At 45.4% G+C, this 24695-nt stretch overlaps 1 protein-coding gene across 1 annotated transcript; it reads left to right on the forward strand.

Moving 5' to 3' along the window:
- Positions 1 to 2100: 2100 nt before the first annotated feature.
- On the forward strand, positions 2101 to 16459 carry unc5b (unc-5 netrin receptor B; the record flags this gene model as incomplete). The annotated part of the gene is made up of 17 exons (XM_080016483.1): positions 2101 to 2113; positions 2207 to 2437; positions 3491 to 3634; positions 4087 to 4190; positions 4441 to 4621; positions 4768 to 4935; positions 6100 to 6264; positions 8508 to 8540; positions 9769 to 9963; positions 10508 to 10870; positions 11136 to 11223; positions 12614 to 12788; positions 13045 to 13284; positions 13625 to 13774; positions 15629 to 15793; positions 15884 to 16062; positions 16223 to 16459. 17 exons carry the CDS (start codon positions 2101 to 2103, stop codon positions 16386 to 16388), a joined length of 2760 nt encoding a protein of 919 aa, XP_079872609.1. The 3' UTR covers positions 16389 to 16459.
- Between the last annotated feature and the right edge of the window lie 8236 nt (positions 16460 to 24695).

Consider the following 24695-nt stretch of genomic DNA (forward strand, 5'->3'; position numbering starts at 1 on the left):
CGTGCGTGCGTGCGCTTGCATGTGTTTGCGTGCGCGTGCAAGGCTCTCTTTGGGGAAGTCGTAGCGCAGGGCTCGCCTTACTGAGGCCTTCTGGCATCTCCTGCCTGGAGCCGGTGCCTCTCAGCCCCCCAATTCAGATCGCCCTGTAAGCAGAACATATATTCTGTCAGAATGTCGGGGGGCCATTAACAATTTACAGGAGCTTCGATTAGCCAGAGGCGGCGGACAGGAAAGTAAGGGCAAGAATTTAGCTGCAGATGATGTTATGAATCAGATACGCGGAGGTGAGAGTTGAACAGTACATGGATGTCAGACGGAGTGGTAGACTTGACGTCCGAGGCAGATAATGCATAACAGTACATATTTTTTCATGTATTCATCTTTTCGGGTTTAGTACTTGATTACACATGTTAGGGAAGATGAGCCTCTTCGGTGGGAGTTTGGGCGCTGGAGATAAGATGGAGACCGTTTCAAAGATGCACCTGATCTCACAGGCTATTTCAGTTTTCTGGATCATTGTGAGCTTCAAACTGGCGCTCATGTCCGCAGGGCTTTCTCCTTAAAGTGCAGTGAGTGGCGTGCAGATATATAGAAACACAAGTTTTTATTTTATTTATAAACAAGTACCATGCCAGGATAAAATCCAAAATAAGCACAAGCCTTAAAAGAAAAATCTGCATTGTAAAAACAAAAAATTTATTTCCAACAAAAGCAATTAGCATCCTCTTTTTGGCACAAAATAAATCCCAAGAGAAATAGGGGAAAACAAAGCTGATGATGAAATGCTAAACAGTATTAGCATTAGTAGCACTTTTTATTTACATTGCACTCGTAATGTAAATAAGAAGTGAACGACAACAAGAAGTAACAAGTGCAGCTTCTTTAATTAACATTTCACTGCAATAAAACTTAGATAAAAATCAAAAACGAAATAAATATGGCAAGTCGGCCTCAATCTAAATAAATAATACAGTTTGTGGTGTTGCCCGTCTTCTTCAGCATATTTTACACAATGGATATTTACCGTCTGCTTCGGGTCGGACTTAAATATCCCAAAAAAAGCCAAACTGTCGAGTATGTGTCCGTCTTGTCTTCGATACATTCTGGACACTGTGCAACCTACCCAGGAGGGAGGGGGCGGGGCTTCTTTCTATATCGAGAACCGTGATTGGCTAGAGGTGAAAGGTCAGCTTTAGATCGTCCTAATTGAAACCTGATACTAAATGATTAATTCATTAACATAATTCACCTTCTCCAAACTCTTGAATCCTACTAATATTCTAGCAGCTCTGCACACGTCTTTATAGATCTATTATGATGTATCTCTAATGATAATGGGATATAAAAAGTCTATTGGCGTCCATTATCAGGGGAAGAGAAAAGGGCCACGTCCTGTCAAATGACCTTAAAGGTGTACCACATGGTGCGCGATCAGACCAGCCGTTGGAAGGTCAGCAGACGTGGAGCCATTCCTGATGAGTTCAGGCTGTGTGGACTCCATGACAAAGAGGGGTGAAGGAAAATGTCAAATTCATCATCAACTGTCCTCAAAACAATACGTCCTCCACCAGCTGATCTTCTCTAACTGATTGTCACACATTACAGACAGAGTTATCGACGCGGTTCCCTCCAGCCGTCTTGACACACTTTGGAACCGTCGCGCGAGCACCACCCCGTCCTCCAGTTACGTGATACTGGGATTTATCTCTCGATGGAGCGCACCGCCCCCACCCCACCCACCTCAGAGACATCAAAATGCAAGGAGCGCCATGGGGTAGCTCGTCTGGAGTGAATTGTGGTCCGTTCAGACCAGCTCCTCTCCGGTTACTGCAGCTCTCTGATGCTACGTTCCCATGGCAACAGTACAGCAAACTGTAAACAAAAGACTAAACCAGACGATCATGGCTTCCCAATGAAGCAGCGACGGACCGTGCCGGCTCGGCCTGTCGTGCAGTGACCGCCGCAGAACCTACGCCTAAAGTTTCGCTTTTCTCAACTTTCCCGGCCTTGATTTTAGGAAGGATCATGTGGTTTGGGAAGCTACTTCCTGTGGAACGGCGCCCTGCGCTGCATAATAAACTTCCAAATGGCCCAAAAGAAATGACGCTGGATGGTGGGGGCAAAACGAATGTCCCCAAAATGCTTTGCTACGTCAGGACGTGAACGCGCCGTGACGTGTGTGCCGTGTGTGACTCTGTGTTTCCAGACGCCAGCGACTACAGCGAGACGGAGGTTCTCCCGGACTCGTTCCCCTCGGCGCCGGCGGAACCGCTGCCCGAGTTCCAGCTGGAGCCCGAGGACGCCTTCATCGTGAAGAACCGGCCGGTCCAGCTGCGCTGCCGGGCGGCGCCGGCCACGCAGATCTACTTCAAGTGCAACGGAGAGTGGGTGAACCAGAACGACCATGTGACCCGGGAGAGTCTGGACCAGATCACAGGTACTACACACACACACACACACACACACACACACACACACACACACACACACACACACACACACACAGTGAGTCACTTTGTATTTATCACTCACAGACATCATGCTCAATTGATCCTACATTATGCATTAGTGCCTGCAGGTATTTTTAATGTGCACGTTAACTGTACTTGGCTCTGAGCCAACACGTCATTTGTGTCAAGGAAAAAAAGAAAGGCCTCCACGCGTCTCTCCTCCTAGGTTATTAAAAGGCCTTTATTGTTCCTGGTTCTGCATAGATTCAGCAACTGGTTGCAGACCAGCTTGTCCTTCCTCAACCTCTCTGCTGAGAACAGCCATTCCTCCACGAAGTACATGGTTTGTGTTGACTGAGCAGACGCTGTAGACATGAATTAGGGAAGGATTTATTCAGTGATCGAACGGCTGAAGGGGGAAGGTGTGGTTTGATGCCGACAGGCGCCGTGGTACTCAGGCAGCATCTGAACTGCGATCTGCTCTAACTGGTTCAAAGGTTTACGATGCCATTCCATGTCCATATATTGACATTTTACACATAATGACAATTGCTGGCAACTTTTCAGAGATTACAAATATATTTCAAACTAATTCAGAAATGTAATATTTCAATTGCTTTATAAAAAATAAAGTGCCTTTTTTGACCAATGTTTGAAAATATTAAAAATAAATAGATGACCGAAATGAAGAAATGTGTTTCTCTGATGACACCCTGAGTGGCGGAGTATTTAATTTCAGCAGGAAATGATTACTTAGCTTCCAAATAAGGTATTGATATTACAATTTTCATATCGATTCAGAAATTGAAACAATATAAATTGAAATGATAAAATTTAATTCTATTGATTTTGCTAACACAGCTCTACGGGAGCCATATTGCTGGTTTTCGGTGAGTCGTGAATTTGCAGTAGATGGTCTCATTTTGTTTAACTGTTTATGTTTGACGCTCACCAGCTGTAGAGCTTGAACAACCGACAAGCTGCAGTCCCCAGGTCCTGGTGTGACCGGGCTCCGCCCTCCTCTGTGCTGACCCCTGCAGGTCTGGTGGTGCGGGAGGTGGACATCTCGGTGTCCAGGACGCAGGTGGAGGAGCTGTTCGGACTGGAGGACTACTGGTGCCAGTGCGTGGCCTGGAGCTCCGCAGGCACCACCAAGAGCAGCCGCGCCTACGTGCGCATCGCATGTCAGTGCACTAATGAGTCCGTAGAGAGAGAGAGAGAGAGAGAGACACCACTTTTTATCTTTACTTATCTGTAGATACTTCTGTACTGCAATATGTATTTTTTCACATTTTTATGCTTTCATTTTAGGTAATATTCTTAACTTTTTGTTTTGCTTTGACAACAAATTGAATTGATTTGAGAGACGGACAGAGGGAGTGTGAGGGAGACAGCCGTCTGTCATACGTGTCATCTTGAATGTATGTGCTGCCGTCTCAGTCCTGTGTGGTGACGCAGGGCGACGTATTATTGACTCGGCATGTTTATAGGGTCCAGGGCTCTGCCTAGTGTGTGTGTGTGTGTGTGTGTGTGTGTGTGTGTGTGTGTGTGTGTGTGTGTGTGTGTGTGTGTGTGTGTGTGTGTGTGTGTGTGTGTGTTAAGGGGTGTGTTATGACCCTTGTGTCACCCCCTGCAGACCTGAGGAAGAACTTTGAGCAGGAGCCGCTGGGGCGGGAGGTGCGACTGGACCAGGAAGTGCTGCTGCAGTGTCGCCCCCCAGAGGGCATGCCCCCTCCGGAGGTACACCCCCGTCCTAAGTCACATCAGTCACATGATGACAAATTACTTCTTTTGACGTCGATATATATATTGACGATTTGCAGACGGAATCCAAGCCCTGTCCTGGGAAATATCATATTGACTCAGGAACAGGAAGTGTTTTCTGTTGTTCCTGCAGAAGAGAGGGACAAGGGGGTCCACTGTTCCTCTACTCTACTCTTCTTGGCTTTACTCCACCCCTACTCACAGTCTGTGCCCCGCCCTCTCCCAGGTGGACTGGCTGAAGAACGAGGAGGTCATCGACCCGTCTCAGGACTCCAACTTCCTGATGACCATCGACCATGACCTGATCATCAAGCAGGCCCGGCTCTCTGACACCGCCAACTACACCTGCGTGGCTCGCAACGTGGTGGCCAAGAGGCGGAGCAGCACGGCCACGCTCATCGTCTACGGTAACACAGGCACACACACACACACACACACACACACACACACACTTTAAGAGGGAGTAGAGTAGAGAAGAGTAGAGGAAGAGTAGAGTGAGGGAGAGTAGATATTTATGTGCAGTCTGTATTAAAGCCCTGTGTGTGTCCCCCAGTGAGCGGGGGCTGGTCGTCCTGGACCGAGTGGTCGGAGTGCAACGCCCGCTGTGGGCGGGGCTGGCAGCGCCGGACCAGGAGTTGCACCAATCCTGCTCCGCTCAACGGGGGCGCGTTCTGTGAAGGACCGCCCTTTCAGAGAGTCACGTGCACCACCCTCTGTCCAGGTGAGCACGGCACGCTGGGCCTGGGCAGCAAGGCTAGAAGCAATGGGAACAGGAGGTTAAATGATAATAGTAATCAGGGTGTGAAAATGTTCATGTTGATGCTTTGTTTGGAGGTCATGCAGTAAACTTCCACTTTATGGTATCGTGAGCCATCTCATCCATATCGGGATTAATCCATATTGAATCGAATCCTGAGGTCCTGCCCAATACACACCACTAATAATACTAATAGTTATGAAATGATAATTGTGATATAATAAGAAGTTTCTGATCTCAGTCAAAGGAAAATATATTCTTTAGTGACTATCAGAGGCTTTTTCTGTGGTTGGTGTTATTTATGTGACAGCGCATTCCCCATTAAATATAAAACTAACATAATCACATGAACTGACCCAGTTTGGCAAAGTCACCGAGCATGGCAACCAGACGTATCTGCAAATTCATGTTTTATTTGCTCTGGCAGATATATCTGGTCCCATTCAGACCCATTTCTAGCCGACCTTGCCCAGTTCGGGTCAATCATAACCATTTATCTAATTTGGGGCCGATTTGCAGCTCTACGTCACACGTTTTGTTGCTCTGATTGTTTGCAGGTTTATCAAATTGCATTTGATAAACATTTTGATCTGTTCCTGTTGGGAATGGCCTTTGAAAATCAAAAATGACCTGAGAGGTTCCAGACTGATACACATTTGGGAATTCTTCCTCTGCTTTTGGCACCAATCTCTCTTAAAAACACATACAACAGTTTTTTGGGATTATGGCCCCTTCTCAATCTGCGTTCTTTTCTGTACTTGTGTACTTGTGAAAAGTCATCAGTCGCAGCCCAAGTACTGTTCCAATTCAAAGTACGCATCAAGCCAAGTCCAGTCCAAATGCCCCGATGTGGACTTGCTCCGCCCATTTTATGGAGGATGCATCGGTGGTGACTTGTGTGGACTTGGGACAGACAAGTATCCCAGAATGCATTTCGCAGAATGACCGTCCTGCGTCCTGCGTCCTCCCTTCCCCGGGAGTCTGTACTCCCGAGTCGACGCAAGTCTGAACTACCAAGTCCGCAAGTCCGGACTTCGCGTACTTGGTATTGAGAAACGGATTCAATCCCATTATACCCATTGTATCCCTTTGACCTCTGACCTTTCCACTCCTCTCTGGCCCCTCTAGTGGACGGAGGCTGGACACAGTGGGCCAAGTGGTCGGCCTGCGGGACAGAGTGCACGCACTGGCGCAGCAGGGAGTGCCAGGCGCCTCCGCCCAGGAACGGGGGCCAGCACTGCAGCGGCAGCATGATGGAGAGCAAGAACTGCACCGAGGGCCTGTGTGCACGCAGTAAGTGGCTCCGGCAGGCAGGGGCCGTCGGCTCTGTTGGTGTTGTACACTAAGAAAGGAGCTTGTTGTTGTACTCCACACAAAGTTCAAAGGTCGAAGCCTTTTATTTGTCACATGCTCAGTAATACTAGTGAAGCAGTGAAATTCTAGTGCAGGAATAGTAAGGAAAAATAATAAAAATCCAAGAGAAAGATAAGTGATGGATGGAGGAAGTCACGATTGCTGACTAAGTTGAATGTATTGATTTCCTTTTTATGGATTATACTGGGAGTAAAGGTTGAATGATTTATGCATATTAATCATGTTTCAGTGAAATGTTTCAGTCTCTTGAACGACTGCATGGTTCAGATACAAGGTTCTACTGTGTTCATGGAACTCAGAGGCAGCTTCATGTTCTATCACTTTTGCTTTGAGGAAGGCAGTGACTAAAGATGAAACCAGTGGTAATTGAACAGAGAGCAGACTTAGTACTCTGACTCAGTACTCTGGCTCAGTACACACACACACACACACACACACATACACACACACACACTCTCACTCAATACTCTAGATCAGTACTCTGGCATAGTACTCTGATTCTACTCTGGCATTGTACTCTGACTCAGTTCTCTGACTCAGTACTCTGGCTCAGTACTCTGGCTCAGTACACACACACACTCTGACTCACTACCTCGGCTCAGTACCCTGACTCAGTACTCTGTCTCAGTACTCAGACTCAGTATTCTAGTGCAATACTCTGACTTAGTACTCTAGCTCAGTACTCTAGCTCAGCACTATGACTCGGTACTCTGACTTAGTACACACACACTCTGACTCAGTATTTTGACTCAGTACTCTAGCTGAGCACTGTGACTCAGTACCCTGACTCAGTACTCTAATGAGGTGTAGACAATACTGAGGAAGATGTGAGAGCTCTGGGAGGTCAGGGAGCTCTGGTGACATTTTCTTTAATCCCAGGCAGATGTTTTGTACGAGGAAGAATTAATATAAGACAAGTTATCCCAATGAGAGAGAGGGAGAGGGAGGAGTCCGATAAATGTGGGAGGCGAGCGAGTCGGGAGGAAGCAGGAGGGTCGGAGCGGACGAGGGTGATCTGACCCACGCTGACGACGCCCATACACACACAGACGCAGATACACACATACACACTCACACACACACACACACTCACACACACACACACACACACACACACACACACTCACACACATGCACACACACAACCAATACTGCATATGCACAAAAGGAGGTGCAGCGTACTCGGGTGTTTCTTCCTCACGTGGATGTATTGGGCGTCTTTATTTTCCTTAAGTGGGATTATCATGTGTGTCCAGTCAGTGAGAGGCATTTCAGACGCAGTAAACCAGTCCAGTCCAGTTCATTCCTCCATCACAGTACAGACTAAAAACCCACATTTCAGATAGAAATCATGCCCTCGTCCGAACCTCCGTGCGGGCGACCGGAATCGTGATTGTGGCGCCGCCCCTTGCGGCCGCCTGCGCGAGCACCTCGTGTCGATTATGCACATTTTAGAGTTTTTAAAGCTTATAGAGCTTATTGTGCATAATCACCGGGTGTCATGACATTTCACTGCATATATGTATGACTATATGTATGTGACAAATATTCTCTTGAGCTTGAGCTTGAGCTTGGAAACGGAAGGTGTTCCCATATTCTCAGCTGGTTTGGGATCCGGTTTCTGTGACCAAATCACACATGTGATGGTGGGAAAGGTCCTTATCTGATTTATTTATACCATATTATTATTAAATGATCTCTATATGTTGGATTTGATAACCGGCAGAGTAAAACGTGTTTTGCGTCCATGATATGGAACAAAGGGGTGTTAACATTTTGGTGAAGTTTGTTTTTTTCAACATCTATTCAGATGATACATGATAATTATTGGATGCGTTGGTGTAGTGTGGAGGTGATCACAGCAGCAGCCTCCAAGTCACTGAAATACTCCTGTTCTTTTACATCCATTTCAAACCCATTCTGTCGAAACATTATTTCATTATTTGAGGTTGTTTGTGTTTCAGCTGCTTATTATTATTTTGATATTATTGAATTAATTTTCCAGTTATTGCTGTATATGTGTTGGCATTTTCCTGATTGATGAGCTATTTGTCGTCCATTTGCCGCCCTCTTCTCGGCCTTTTCTTTATTTAACTGGAATTCCATCCCTTTTATGTTGTTTTCTTCTTTCTTCTTTTTTTGTTCTTCTTCTTCTCATGCAGATAAAAAGGTTTCTATTGAACATACAAGCCATCGTAAGTTCACATTTTCATGACCTCACACTTTCACTTCATTATTCAGCCACTGCCTGTTGCGTGCGTGAGTGTGTGTGTGTGTGTGTGTGTGTGTGTGTGTGTGCGTGTCAGTCGACTCAGTAGGAGCTCGCCTCACCTTCTCGCGCTTGGCTCCGTCAGTACCATGAGGCAGTGCGGCTCCCCAGGGCGTCCGCGCCGTGACAACACTTTCAAAGCGGTGCAGAGGCTCGTCTGCGTCGGGAACAAATCCCCTCAAGTTGGCGGAGCTCCACGTGCGCGCTGGCGTAATCTCAAAACAGTTTGATCTGTTAGAGCAGTGCTTCTCGGTGTGGGGTCCGGGGACCCCCAGGGGTCACTCCAGAGGTTCTGGGGGTCCCCCAGCGAAACGGTTAAAAGCTGAACTTCACCGTTATTTCCATTCCCGAGACGTCAGCTCCGTTACAGAACGTCCAGTTACGACTGGATCCTGGTTTCGCTGTTATTAACTAGAGCAGAGACACAATCTATAGATCTCTAAATAAAATCTGGTCAGATTGGATCCAGAGACTGATTCTGATCAGTTGAGCTCTGTGGCCCGATGAGGATCAAACCGAGGGTCCTTGGTGTGAAAAGAAGGGCGGGGGGCTCGTTGTGGGGACAGTGGGCTTCTCTCTGACTAACCCGTCCCCTCAGTGGTCAGTGCTTTGGTTTCTCTCCCCGTGTGACAGGGGGTTCACGGTAATGCACCTAATTCGCCGTTGTTCCGTTTCGGGTAATAAGCGTTGACGGCTGTCATAGTCGGTTCCGTCGCGCCACGTGAGCGTGCGAGCTCCCCTCCGCTCGCCTCCGGCTCTGCACTCACGACGCCTTCCTCCTCCCTCCTCCGCGCTCCTCCACCTCGTGCCCCCTCGCTCCGCTCAGGGTCCCTCCGCTGCTTTCCACCCCGTCGCGCTTGGCAGACGGGACCCGGGGCCGGGGCCCCTCCACCCCGCGTCCCTGCTCTGAGGTCATTCCTGACTCCTCGTTTCTCTCTCCTCTTCTTTTCGGTTGGGAATCCAGATTCTGACTGGCTGAATCCAGAATCCAGACAGAGTCGCGAACAAACCCAACGTTGTGACTAATCACACTTGGAGATTTTTCCACTACCTCTTGTCTCTTACAGCATACACCCTACTGTGTGTACTGTGTATACTGTGTACTTTGTGTAATCTCTCTTGCCCTAACCCCCCCCCTTCTCTTGCTCCTGCAGCGCTGGCTCCTGCCATGGGTGTAGCGGTGTACGCTGGCCTGGTGGTGGCGCTGTTGCTCTGCGTGATCCTGGTGCTGTTCGTTGGCGTGCTGGCCTACCGCCGGCGGTGTCGTCATCTCCACGGCGACATCACAGACTCCTCCTCCGCCCTGACCGCCGCCTTCCATCCCGGCAACTACAAGCAGCCCCGACAGGGTATCACACACACACACACACACACACACACACACACACACACACACACACACACACACACACACACCATGATCTTTCTCCTTACAGTATTTTTCTTTATCCAAAATTGAATGATGACTGCTTGACCTCACCATGAAATACATTTCATCCTCATGTGCTTCAGTTTCATACATCATCACCACGGCGTCATTTCTCTCACACTCCACTGCTGGAAAGAAATGTCAGAAAATAATATGTTGAATCTGGAATAATAATCTGCCAGTGGGGTGAGATCACTTTACTTGACAAGATAATTTAAAAGAAGGAAATACATCCTTAAGATATCTTGATTTTTCTTCTTTCCGCATGAAGATCACAAATCTTCCCTCGAAATTGACTCATCACACCTAAATAAATCAATAGAATGAGTTATTATTTATTAGTAAGATAGTGAAAGACACGTTCCCATGGGACAAGTCTACAAGTGAAGAATAAATGATGAAATAATGTTTATTTCCAAGATTTTCTGGTTCACTGACCAATCAGCTCCTTCCTCCGTCCACAGACAACCCCCACCTGCTCCATCCCTCCGCCCCCCCGGACCTGACGGCCACAGCGGGCAACTTCCGTGGGCCGCTCTTCTCCCTGCAGCAGGGCGTGGCAGACAGCCCACACAAGATCGCCATGACGACGTCGCCCCTGATGGACCCGTTGCCCAGCCTGAAGATCAAGGTGTTCAACTCATCCACGCTGTCGTCGCTGTCGACGCCCGGCAACGGAGGCTCCGCCCGAAGCGACATCCTTAGCCTGAAGTCGGTGGGGACCGTGGGCCGGGGGGGAGACGGCCACACCCTGAGCCGGGAGCCGGGCCTCAGCACCAGCACCACACTGGGAAGCCTCGGGGGGCGGCTCACGGTGCCCAACACGGGTACGAGGGGCCACGCCCACACACACATCCACACACATACACACACACACACACACACATACACACACACACACACACATACAGACACACACACACACACACACACACACCTCGTTAGCCTCTCACACTTAATTAGCACCTGAATTCCAATGCTGAGGACAGATGGCAGGACCTCTCTCTCTCTCTCTCTGGTTAATGAAGTGACATTCTCTGTATCACTTCATTTGTTTATGGTTTTTGTTTCTTTGTTTGTTTGTTCCTCCAGGTGTGAGTCTGCTGGTTCCTCCTGGTACTATTCCCCAGGGGAAGTTCTACGAGATGTACCTCATCATCAGCAAGTGGGAGAAAACTACGTGAGTACCTCTGTGTACGTCTGGTACTGTCTGGTACCGTCTGATACCGTCTGGTACCATATGGTACCGTCTGCCGTCTGGTGCCGTCTGGTACCGTCTGGTGCCGTCTGCTTTCTGGTACCGTCTGGTACCGTCTGCCGTCTGGTGCCGTCTGGTACCGTCTGGTGCCGTCTGCTTTCTGGTACCGTCTGGTACCGTCTGCCGTCTGGTACTGTCTGGTACCGTCTGATACCGTCTGGTACCATATGGTACCGTCTGCCGTCTGCTTTCTGGTACCGTCTGGTACCGTCTGGTACCGTCCGGTGCCGTCTGGTACCGTCTGGTACCGTCTGCTGTCTGGTACCGTCTGATACCGTCTGCTGTCTGGTACCGCCTGGTACCGTCTGACGTCTGGTGCCATCTGGTACCGTCTGGTGCCGTCTGGTGCCGTCTGATGCACACAGTGCAACCACAAGCGCTGTGTTGTGTTTCGAGGACCATTGAGGATTGGTGTAAGGAGACACCGACCCAAGTTCTGAAGGAGTTCCAAAGAGATTTCCGTCAAATGAAAGAAAGAATGAATCCGAGTGAAACCCAGCGTGAAATGATTTGCACAAACAGAGTAAACATGTTGATTCCCACAGGCGTCATTTCAGGAGAGTTTCCCATCATCCACTTGTTTCACTGGCCAGAAATGAGCTAAATGAAATTTTATCAGTGGTGGAAAAATACCTTTATTTGAGTAAAAGTACAAAAAAAAAACAGACACAAAAATACTCTCGTGAAAGTGAAAATAACACATTGGCTTTTCTACTTAAGTTAAAGTCGATATATATTTATATGTTGCTGATAAATGTACTTAAAGTTTTAAAAGTAAAAGTACTTCTCGCATTCAATGCCCTGGTACAAAAGAGCCTATAATACTTCCTAAAATTTAACTTTAGCTTTTTTTCTGTAGGTGATGCTCATGCACATCCTGGTTATAATGTACAATTAAATACTATAGGTACAATTATGTGCTGTCATAAGAATTTACAAGGATCGTAAAGATTATCCTGATCTTTCCGCTTTTGACATATCATATGAATCCTGGTAATTTAGGTAACAAGTCTAGTTGTTTTTTTTATATTTGCAAAATTCAAGTCTCTGCATTTGGATATTCTTCAGTAAGCACAGATACTCGAAAGATGTACTTCAGTACAGTCACAAAGTACTTGTACCTCGTTACTTTCCACCACTGAATTTTATAAACAAAGAAATCTTAAAACAACGTTAGATAATCCTTTATTTTGCATTGCATGGTGTGTAAATCATGCAAACGGAATTATAGTTGACATGAACCCTCTTGGTTTGGTCCTGGTCCCAGTTCTGGTACTGGTCCTGGTACTCAGTCTGTGTGTGATGGTTCCAGGCTACCCTCGGAGGGGGGTCAGACGGTCCTGAGTCCCGTGGTGAGCTGCGGCCCGTCGGCCATGTTGCTGAACCGGCCCGTGGTGCTGACGCTGCCCCACTGCGCCCAGCTGGACACGCCCACCCCCGACTGGACCCTGACCCTGAAGACCCAGACCCACCAGGGGGTGTGGGAGGTAAGACCCTCACCTTGCTGGCCATTTTGTGCACTCTATAACCCATAAAGTAATGGTTGTTGCTCAGCTGCTCCTGATCGTTTTGCTTTTTACCTTTTGCGGACATTTCATTACTCTGTATCTGTGTTTTAATCTGTAGTTCTGTTTGCTTATAAATAAATAAAAATGTCCTCAGTTGATGGATCCATTCATATATTTTATTATCAGAGTAATATACGCTGTACGCTAAATATATTTTCCCCACGGACCCCTGCAGGAGGTGGTGACGGTCGGGGCGGAGACGCTGTCCTCGCCCTGCTACCTGCAGCTGGAGGAGGAGAGCTGCCACGTGGTGCTGGAGCAGCTGGGGACCTACGGCCTGGTGGGCCAGTCCTGCCCCCCTCAGCCCGCCTGCAAGCGCCTGCAGCTGGCACTGTTCGCCCCCCGAGCCCCCTGCCTGGCCCTGGACTACAGCCTGCGGGTCTACTGCATCCACGACACGCCCCCGGCACTGAAGGTACCACTACTATACTGCTACTACACTGCTACTACTACTATACCACTACCATACTACTACTACTACACTACAGCTACTGTACTACTGCTACTACACTGCTACTACACTACTGCTACTATACTACTACTATTATACTGCTACAATTCTACTATATATATATTGACGTGGATATTATTTGGACAGTATGAAACCATGAGTACTTTTAAGGTATTTTTGAATAAAAAAATTCACAAAGAGAGAAAAAAAAATCGAAAAGCTCAAACTACTCTGCTGTCAGAAGTGAATGTTAATCATACATAGTATTCATATAATAACCGCTCCATCTTGTGTGTTCCTGCAGGAGGTGCTGGACCTGGAGAGGAGTTTGGGTGGAGTTCTGCTGGAGGACCCCAAGCCGCTGCTCTTCAAAGACAGTTACCACAACCTGCGTCTGTCCGTGCACGACATCCCGCACACGCACTGGAGGAGCAAACTGCTCGCCAAGTACCAGGTCGGAACAGACACGAACAACTACTTTACAAAATAAAACAACAACATACGACAACAACATAGCAAACTATTTGTATATATATATATATATATATATATATATATATTAGGGGTGTTTAGATCCGATTTTCACTTTAAACATTTGTCAGCAACATTGTCAGACTATCGAGTCTTGATTTGTAAAGAACAACACTTGTTTCTCAATAAGTAACTTTTATTTTAATATTAAAAATGATAAATATTTACAAAAATATAAGAATATTTTAACAACACACTTTAACAGTTAAGAGCTTTAGCAAAACTAGGCTTTAGAATAAAAACCGACAAGTTACTTATTACACCACTTTTAAGTTACTCACCAAAATAAGGGCTGAAAAATGGATTCTATTTTTGCCACGGGAGGAGAACGCTGGTTGTGAAATGAAAGCTACCTGCAGCTCCCATTACAGCAATTCTTCTTTCGCTCAACAAAGCAGATAAAAAGATGTATTTAATTTACTCAGTTTCCTGCTGCCGTGGATCAGTTTGCAGATCGCTCCTGAAAAGTCCTGCCCGTGTTCTCACTCTCTGGTGGCAAACACCTCACAGGGAGGGAAGGAAGGAATATCTGTTTGTCTGTACATATGTACTTCCATCATCTGGACAACCGTTCATCCAATCAACTTTACACTTCTCGGGCATATCCCTGGGGACCCAGGGACGTGCAGCGTCCAATTTGGTGCAATTTGGACACAGGACACGTGTAATATTAACAAACTTCGAATGAACAAGCGAACGGCGAGTTTATCCAAAAGCACCATTTTTAGTGTTTTTCCCCGTGAGAAAGAGTGTTTTTCACCAAGACTTTCACAACCAGCCATGTTTTCAACAGCACTGCACTAGTATATATACTGTGTGTGTGTGTGTGTATATATATATATATATATATATATATATATATATATATATATATATATATATATATATATATACAGGTATATATAAATTGACTGGAGACGTGAGCATCCTACACCAATTCTACAAATATAGACTCATTTGGACTCAACCAATGAGAATTCAGGACTCAGCATGTGTCCTCATGAATATTCATATATTGCCCAAAATATAAATCCGCTACCTGCTCGTCGTCTGGACTTCCTCTTCTCCTTGCGACTCATTAAAACGCTATTGTTGCCACGTTATTGTCCTGCCATGATTATAACATATTATGTCGGGAAAGGAGTTATTGTCACCACTAAAACCACACAGGGACGCCCACTTAAATATGTATTATCTGGGCTCAAATTATTCTACGTTATCCAAAGTTGACAACTGATATTCAGATATAAAAAACAAAACACAAAAAAATACGCTTTTGCTCTCTTGGAGAAATGGTCCCTCCCATCAGCCCCCCAGGGGTCTGTCAGGGTGGGGGCCCCTCTTTTAGTCCATATTTAATACAGATGTTTCCATTGAAATCTCAATGCCCATTCACACTTGTAAACAAAATAAAACGTGCCTGATAAAAAGGACACCATGGACATCAGGGGGCAAAGCGGCAGGTTCTCGTGCCTGGACGTTAGATTTTATCCGTTGCAATTTCTTTCTACTTTCTATGTAGCGTCATCAGATGGACCCACTAGCTCGTGTTAGCTTTAGCATGTAGGCGGAGTGACACAAGGGAAGGAGGAGAAGTGGTTGCCGATGACGGCGGTGACCATTCAGAGATAACTTGCCGCTGATGCCGCTACTGCCCAACCAGAGTGGAACATCCCACAGAGCCGTGGGAAAACAGGTTTCATTCCTCTGGACTCCCCTGACGATTCAGCCGCTTCCTTCGTAGTGAATAAATCCCACATTGCTGGTTTTCCTCCAGGAGATCCCGTTCTACCACATCTGGAGCGGCAGCCAGCGGCCGCTGCACTGCTCCTTCAGCCTTGAGCGCGGCAGCCTGGCCGTGTCGCAGCTCAGCTGCAAGATCTGCGTCCGGCAGGTGGAGGGCGAGGGCCAGATCTTCCAGCTGCACACGGACATCCAGGAGGTAGGACACAGCGCTGACGCCGTGCAGCCCGGTGCGTCCTGCGTCCGTCCGGCCTTCTCACCGTGTGGTCCTTCTCTCGTTCCTCTGCAGACGTTGCCCCCTCACTCCCCCCTCCCCTCGGGGGGGGTGTGCCTCCCCTCCTCGCAGGTGGGACCCTACGCCTTTCGCCTCCCAGCCTCCATCCGACAGAAGATCTGCACCAGCCTGGATGCACCCAGCGCCCGGGGCTGCGACTGGAGGCTGCTGGCCCGCAGCCTGGGCTTCGACAGGTGTGTGTGTGTGTGTGTGTGTGTGTGTGCGTGCGTGCGTGCGTGCGTGCGTGCGTGCGTGCGTGCGTGCGTGCGTGCGTGCGTGCGTGCGTGCGTGCGTGCGTGCGTGCGTGTGTGTGTACTTTCCTATAATAATACAGCATTTTCGGACCCCCCGTAGGTACCTGAATTACTTTGCCACCAAGCCGAGCCCCACCGCCGTCCTCCTGGACCTGTGGGAAGCCTGTCACCAAGGCGACGCCGACCTGGTCTCTCTGGCGGCCGCGCTTGAAGAGATGGGCAAGAGTGAAGTGCTGGTCGTCATGACGACCGACGGGGATTGCTAATTGGTCCAGGAATGAGATTTATATCAAACTTTTTTTGCCACAATGATGAAAATAGTCAAAGAACCTGATGATAAACACGCAGAAGGCCGAACGGATCATCTGGTTCCTCCATACACACACTGTAGCTGCGTCATCCATCCCTCCATCCATCCCTCCATCCATCCCTCCATCCAACCATCCATCCAACCATCCATCCCTCCATCCCTCCATCCAACCATCCATCCCTCCATCCCTCCATCCAACCATCCATCCCTCCATCTAACCATCCATCCCTCCATCCCTCCATCCCTCCATCCCTCCATCCCTCCATCCATCCCTCCATCCCTCTATCCATCCATCCCCTCTCGCCTCCACTGACAAGCTCCAGCACTAGGGCTCTACTCAGAGATACTCTCTTATGATTCAAAATTCAGTTATAAAACCATGTTCCACTTAAATGAAATCCCACCGTAGTCCAAACACGGTATTCAAATATGTTTGGATATATAACGCAGGTCAGAGGGTGAACTGCAGCTGAACAGTGTGAAGGTGGAACGCTGTAAAGAAGTTTAAATCTCACCTGCTGTTAGTTGGAAAGATTAAGGACAAAATAAATCAGCACATATATAAAAAGCACAAGAAACACACACACGCACGCACGCACACACACACACACACCCTGTCGTAGCCATGGTTGGGTACCAGTGTGAAGCTGCATCATTCAACTCCATCTCACCTGTCAGGGGCCGAGGAGGTTGGGGCCCTCGAGCTGACCTGCGTCCTCACACACTCCTCAGGACGGACACACACACACACACACACACGTGGAAGGACTCGCAGGACGGACTCTCGTTTCCCGTCCATCAGCGTTGACTCTCATCAAAGGAACCAAGCCTCAAGTTTTTGTTTTTTTTTATGGATTGGTCTGGGACCGGGACCAGGATCTGGGTCCTGGACCGGGTCACAAGTCGTGTTTTGGGATCGGCGAGCGGCCGGAACTTTATATTGAACTGAAAAACGCCTCAAAGCCTTGGCAAAGCACCCTGCTCAGGGGCGCTCTCTCTCTCCTCCTAGTCTCTCTCTCTCTCTCTCCTCCTAGTCTCTCTCTCTCTCTCTCCTCCTAGTCTCTCTCTCTCTCTCTCTTTCTCTCTCTCCTCCTAGTCTCTCTCTCTCTCTCTCTCTCCTCCTAGTCTCTCTCTCCTGCCCACCGGGGCAGTTCCCCTCACGGTTTCCTTCAGGGAGCGCTCTCTAACTTATTCTCATGTTTGTTCTTTCACCGAGACGCTGTCCTCTCATGTGTTTTTTATTCTAACTATAGTAGAACAGGCCAAATTAATGTTTGAGTTACGAGTAACAAAATCAATGCTTATTTGTTATTTTTAATACTGTATATCTATTGAAAATGTAAATTATAATGCAATGCAAGGTTAGAGGGTGAACAGACATGGGTGCCATGTTTCCTTTGCTGTAATTTGGGGCGTTTTCAGATTAGATGAGCCTCGCGTGGCAGCAGGGGACGAACTTTACCTCAAGGATATTTTAAAATGTTATTCTCTCTCTCTCTCTCTCTCTCTGCCTCCCTCTGTCTCGACACTTTGATCAAAGATTGTCTTGCGTTCCTGAAGCGCCTGCTCTGTGGTCAGGGTCATCATCCATATCGTCTTTAACCGTGGGACAGATTAAGATTTTAACACCGTCACCTCTAATGCCCCCCTTATTTCCTCTCATTTATTTTAATTTCTTCACATTTCTGTTTTGTGTCGTTAAGTCTTTTCTCCCGTGAAGCAAAAAAAAAAAAAGTGTTAAAATCTGAAAACAGAAAACCAAAACACGGCAGTATCCCTCCTCCTCAGTGAGTCACTGGTTGGTATGAATGAACTAAAAACATGTGTGTGTGTGTGTGTGTGTGTGTGTGTGTGTGTGTGTGTGTGTGTGTGTGTGTGTGTGTGTGAGAGAGAGAGCGTGCACACTTAAGACTTGTCATTTCTCTTTGTAAGTGCTATGCAAGTACAAAAGAACAGTGAAGTGTTTGGATTTCTTTTGTTCCCTAAAAGAGTAAATCTATTTTTTCAGGTCAGAGCATCCACAGGGTTTTGTAGTGGAGTTGTAGCACAGAGCGGCTTCAAGAGCATAGAAAGACTTAAAATGATGTAACGAAGCTTGTCTATTTGTACTGATTATTAAGAGAGGAAGTTCTGCAAAAAGAATCTGAAGGAACGGACCTGGAACCAAGGACGCTGAACTGGGAAAAGCACATGGGAGACGAGAAGTGCTGGTTTAAAGAAATGTTCTGGTATAATATAATGTACTGGTATTATATAATATACTGGTATAACATAATGTACTGGTATTATATAATATACTGGTATAACATAATGTAGTGGTATAACATAATATATTGGTATAACATAATGTAGTGGTATAACATAAAGTACTGGTATAACGTAATGTACTGGTATAACATAATATACTGGTGTAACATAATGTACTGGTATTATATAATGTACTGGTATAACATAATGTACTGGTATAACATAATGTACTGGTATTAGATGATATACTGGTGTAACATAATGTACTGGTATAACATAATATACTGGTATAACATAATGCACTGGTATTAGATGATATACTGGTGTAACATAATGTACTGGTATAACATAATATACTGGTATAACATAATGCACTGGTATAACATAATGTAGTGGTATAACATAATATACTGGTATAACATAATGTAGTGGTATAACATAAAGTACTGGTATAACGTAATGTACTGGTATAACATAATATACTAGTGTAACATATTGTACTGGTATAATTAAATATACTGGTATAACATAATGTAGTGGTATAACATAATATACTGGTATAACATAATGTAGTGGTATAACATAAAGTACTGGTATAATGTAATGTACTGGTATAACATAATATACTGGTGTAACATAATGTACTGGTATAATTTAATATACTGGTATAACAGAATGTGCTGGTATAACATAATGTACTGGTAAAACATAATGTACTGGTATTATATAATATACTGGTATAACATAATGTACTGGTATAACATAATGCACTGGTATAACATAATGTAGTGGTATAACATAATATACTGGTATAACATAATGTAGTGGTATAACATAAAGTACTGGTATAACGTAATGTACTGGTATAACATAATTTACTAGTGTAACATATTGTACTGCTATAATTAAATATACTGGTATAACATAATGTAGTGGTATAACATAATATACTGGTATAACACAATGTAGTGGTATAACATAAAGTACTGGTATAATGTAATGTACTGGTATAACATAATATAGTGGTGTAACATAATGTACTGGTATAATTTAATATACTGGTATAACAGAATGTGCTGGTATAACATAATGTACTGGTATAACATAATATATTGGTATAACATAATGTACTGGTTAAACATAATGTACTGGTATAACATAATGTACTCATATAATATAATGTACTGGTATAACATAATATACTGGTATAACATAATGTACTGGTATAATTTAATATACTGGTATAACATAATGTGCTGGTATAACATAATGTACTGGTATAACATAATATATTGGTATAACATAATGTACTGGTTAAACATAATGTACTGGTATAACATAATGTACTCATATAATATAATGTACTGGTATAACATAATATACTGGCATAACATAATGTACTGGTATAACATAATATGCTGGTATAATATAATATACTGGTATAACATAATGTACTGGTATAACATAATATGCTGGTATGATATAATATACTGGTATAACATAATGTACTGGTATAATAGAATATACTGGTATTACATAATGTACTGGTATAACATAATGTACTAGTATAACATAATATGCTGGTATTATATAATATACTGGTATAACATAATGTACTGGTATAACATAATATGCTGGTATGATATAATATACTGGTATTACATAATGTACTGGTATCACATAATGTACTGGAATCACATAATGTAATGGTATAACATAATATACTGGTACAACATAATATACTGGTACAACATAATGTACTGGTATAACATAATATACTGGTATAACATAATATGCTGGTATAACATAATGCACTGGTATAACATAATATACTGGTATATCATAATATACTGGTATATCATAATATACTGGTATAACATAATGTACTGGTATAACATAAAGTACTGGTATTATATAATATACTGGTATATCATAATATACTGGTATAATATTAAATACTGGTGTAACATAATATACTGGTGTAACATAATATACTGGTATAACATAATGTACTGGTATAACATTATGTACTGGTATTACATAATATACTGGTATAACATGATGTACTGGTATAACATAATATACTGGTATAACATAATGTACTGGTATTACATAATGTACTGGTATTACATAATATACTGGTATAACATAATGTGCTGGTATAACATAATGTACTGGTATTACATAATATACTGGTATAACATAATGTACTGGTATAACATAATGTACTGGTATAACAATATGTGCTGGTATAACATAATGTACTGGTATTACATAATATACTGGTATAACATAATATACTGGTATAACATAATGTACTGGTATTACATAATATACTGGTATAACATAATATACTGGTATAACATAATGTGCTGGTATAACATAATGTGCTGGTATGAAGATGTCTACTGGTGTGAAGTGGTGTCCTGTGGTGTGATGGCTGCTTTGAAATAAAGAGTTTTTCCTGAGGAGCCGCTTGGACCTGCAGCTCCGTCCTCGTCCTCGTCCTCCTTAAAGGACTGAACCGTGTAAACTTCAGTGTTTTTCTGTTGGGAGTTCTCTGTGAAAGCGGATCGCTCCCAAAAAGGAAAAAACACAAAAAAACTATTGTGCATTCGTTCTCGACGTTGGCCCTCAAGGTTCCTACAGAACAGAAATTGTAAAACGACCGGATTCATCGACTTTGTTTGTGAAAACAACCAATTGTACATAAACGTCTAGCCTTCTTACCTGTAACTAAATACAATTTTTACGCAATAAATTATATTTCTTAGTTTAAAACGTGCCATGTTTTTGTGTGGTGTCATGGAGGAAGCAGGTGTGATGTGGAGCTTCATGGTCCGTCGCCTGAACTTCGTCTCCGCACGTTCGAGTTTCTTCACTTGAACCCAAACTGCAGAACATGTGCCCGTCCTCACACCTTCCCTCTCGCTCCATTTGAGCGCTCAGGACCTTCCTCCACGCCGTTGGTGTCCGGATGAGTAGGAATCTCCTTTTTTTAGAGACACGTCCCTGAAGGGCTGAGTGGTTCCTGGCTCATTACACAGAGTTCCTCTCAGTATAGAACCCATACTGAGAGGAACTCACAGGGCATGAAACCCTCCATCTACAAAGATGTTCTTCCTCTTGGAAAGATATTCATTATAGAAATACATGCTTTAGTTTCAACACATGACTCCAGCATGTGTGAAAATTCCACAAACACGTGGAGCTATCTTGTATTTATATTTTATATTTTTATATTTTTTCTTAAATTATTTTCATATCTTTGTCGATTATTATAGACTTGGAACACCGAATGACAGACAGGCAAAGGACCTGCTTTACAGATGTACTTTTATCTCGGACTATAATCAGCTTCGTGTGTCGTCGTGGTTCTTGTTCATGGTTGAGGGTAAACAGTGTGATTGACTGGATACAATTTTTTGGAAAATGTTTTGGTTATTAAAGGGCATCTTGCAGGTATGCATACCCAGAGGATCAATGTGTGGTTTGGTGTGTGAATTCATTATTTTCTTTTCTTTTTTATTTTGCAGCTTGACTCATTTTTTGTAATACAATTAGCCACGCACTCCTAAAAGTCAGACATTGCCCGTGCACTTGAACGTGACGTGACGTCCAAATGCCAAAATTAAGCAAATGCCTGGATCCTCGCGCGCTACGGGGGCCTCCCGTTTTCCTTTGTCACTCCAGCGATCAGCGCCGTGCATCACTCACATCCCATAAGTATCCCAATAATTTGAATTCTATAAAAATAAGTCCCTTAGAGAATGTATAGAGTGGACAGGGACATGGTGGGCGGAGGAGTGGACACACTTGTAGTGTTGTGGTTTCAGTTTTGAAAAGTTAGTCTCTTTTTAGAGATCCAGCTCTGTATGTGAAGGGGATCCTCACAGGCTGCTGGGCTTTTTATTTTAGTCCAAACAGACAAAATGTACGTATGTCGTCTGGATTCATTGCATAAGATAAGTCAACCAGGTGAATAATGTTCCATCCAAGCCCTGTTCCTTGGATCAAAAGATTGGAGGAGACGACCGAGCCTTAGAAGACGGTAAGGGGTCGCTCAAAGGGAGAAGCCGCTTCAGCAGGACTCCAGGGCTCAATGCCGGTTGAGCTTATGAAAGCGGCCACCCCAGAGTGCACGTTTAAAAGCGCCCGGAGAGCAGGGCTGAGCTTGAAGGCGACCCGGTGGCGTATTGGTGCCGTAATCATGGACCCAGAACACGTCCACGGTGCCACAGTGCCTGCACTGCTGCATCACAGCCAGATGGTCCTGGGTTCGGTTCCCGCCTGGGGCGCCGTTGGCACTGTGCTCCATGGGCTTGTCTCCTGTTCAGGGGCCTTTCGGTGTAGAGTTGTGCACGCTCTTCCTGTGTTCACATGGGGTTTCCTCCATATAACATTGATAAGGGCCCCCATCAAAATAATGCAAAAAGGTCTGACCAGCGATGGACATTTGGAATTGGTCTCCTGGCGCAGCGCTGTACGCTTCCCACTGCTCCTGGCTGCTCCCCGGAGGAAGGGAAAGCCAGACAGGGTTAAAAGCAGAGAACAAGTTTCACCGGCCACCATTTGGAGCATGTGTCTGTCGCCGTCGCCACATGGTGCATGTGTTAGGGTGTGTGATGAATAAAACATTCTTCTCGTCCATTGATGTCGGGCAGGATGTCGGTTCAACTTCCCCTGTAGCCGGATCACGACAACAAATCCCGCTGCGGTCGCCCCCCCCCCCCCCCACAGCGTCCTCACTGCCGGAGGCTGGGGGGGGCGACCGCAGCGGGATTTGTTGTTGTTTTGTGTACTGGTAAAACATAATGTACTGGTAAAACATAATGTTACCCTAACCCTGTGTTGTGTTGTTTTCCGAGAGGAAGCCATATGCGCCTGAAGTTTAGAAAAACCCCAGAGATGACTGATGAGTGTAGAGGTGTGTCAATAAGAAGAAAGCAATGCTGTTATGGGATGCTGTCCGTGGAAAAAGGAAGATGGTGTTTTGCTGAAGATCTCACATTTTACAAAAGTAGTGGTGTTCATTCAGACATCCATCTTGATAAGACAGACACTGTCATGTCAACAACAAAACCATCATCTCTACAGTTCTTTATCTACTACAACTGTCCGTTCTGAGCTGTTTCGAAATTTCCGACGCGGAGCGCCAAGGCGCCAAGTCCCCCTCAGAGGGACTTGTGCAATCCGGCTACCAGGGCAGGGAGGGACTCGAACCGGCTGCATGCCCAACATCCGTTGTCGTGTTCTGGGTCCGTGATTATGCTCAGCCCAGGTCTCCGGGCACTTTTAAACATGCACTCTACATGCACACTAAACATGCAATCAGCCACCCACCCCAGCCCACTCCTCGTGCCACCCAGACCTACTGAGGTCGGTCGGTCTCCTCCAATCATTTGTTTAAAGTCCCTGAAAGCAAAAGTAAAATTGTGTTCTAAGTCTGTCACACCACAGAACAACGTGTTATTAACCACCCAGCCAAATTTGAATGATGAAAAACATCACCAAGTATATCAAATTTGGTTTCAAGACTGAAAAAAAAAGGCAGTTACCTCTGCTCTGAGATGCTGGGGGTGTGTCCGCTGAAGACTCCGAAACCACGGAGTATATACATCATATATATAAACGTTTACATTTGAGTAACTTCCATGAATAAATGTTCTGCTGAAACAGTCCTGTGTGTCTAGTTGCTCACCTCAAAGCGCCGCTGTCTGCCTGCGGGACTCGCTCTCCGGCGAGCCCTGCTGGCTCCTCTGCAGGCCAGGTCGGGGCTCCGCGGCCTGCTAGCATGCAGTGAATGCTAATGTAACCAAACACCCGGTGGTCAAATCAAGGGGGCGCTTCTTTTTAGTTCTGGGCGTCCATGGCATGAGCTGATGGTCTCCCTGAAGACGCCTTTTACCCCAGGTTTTCATTCCCAAAACTGTGTTTTATCGCAAGCTCTGGGCTGTTAGCCTTGCTTGTCACCACTGATGCTCCGTTTCCGACCTGGTGTTTATATAGTGTTAGG

Source organism: Zeus faber (assembly GCF_960531495.2).
Source record: "Zeus faber genome assembly, chromosome: 16".
Taxonomy (NCBI): Eukaryota; Metazoa; Chordata; class Actinopteri; order Zeiformes; family Zeidae; genus Zeus; species Zeus faber.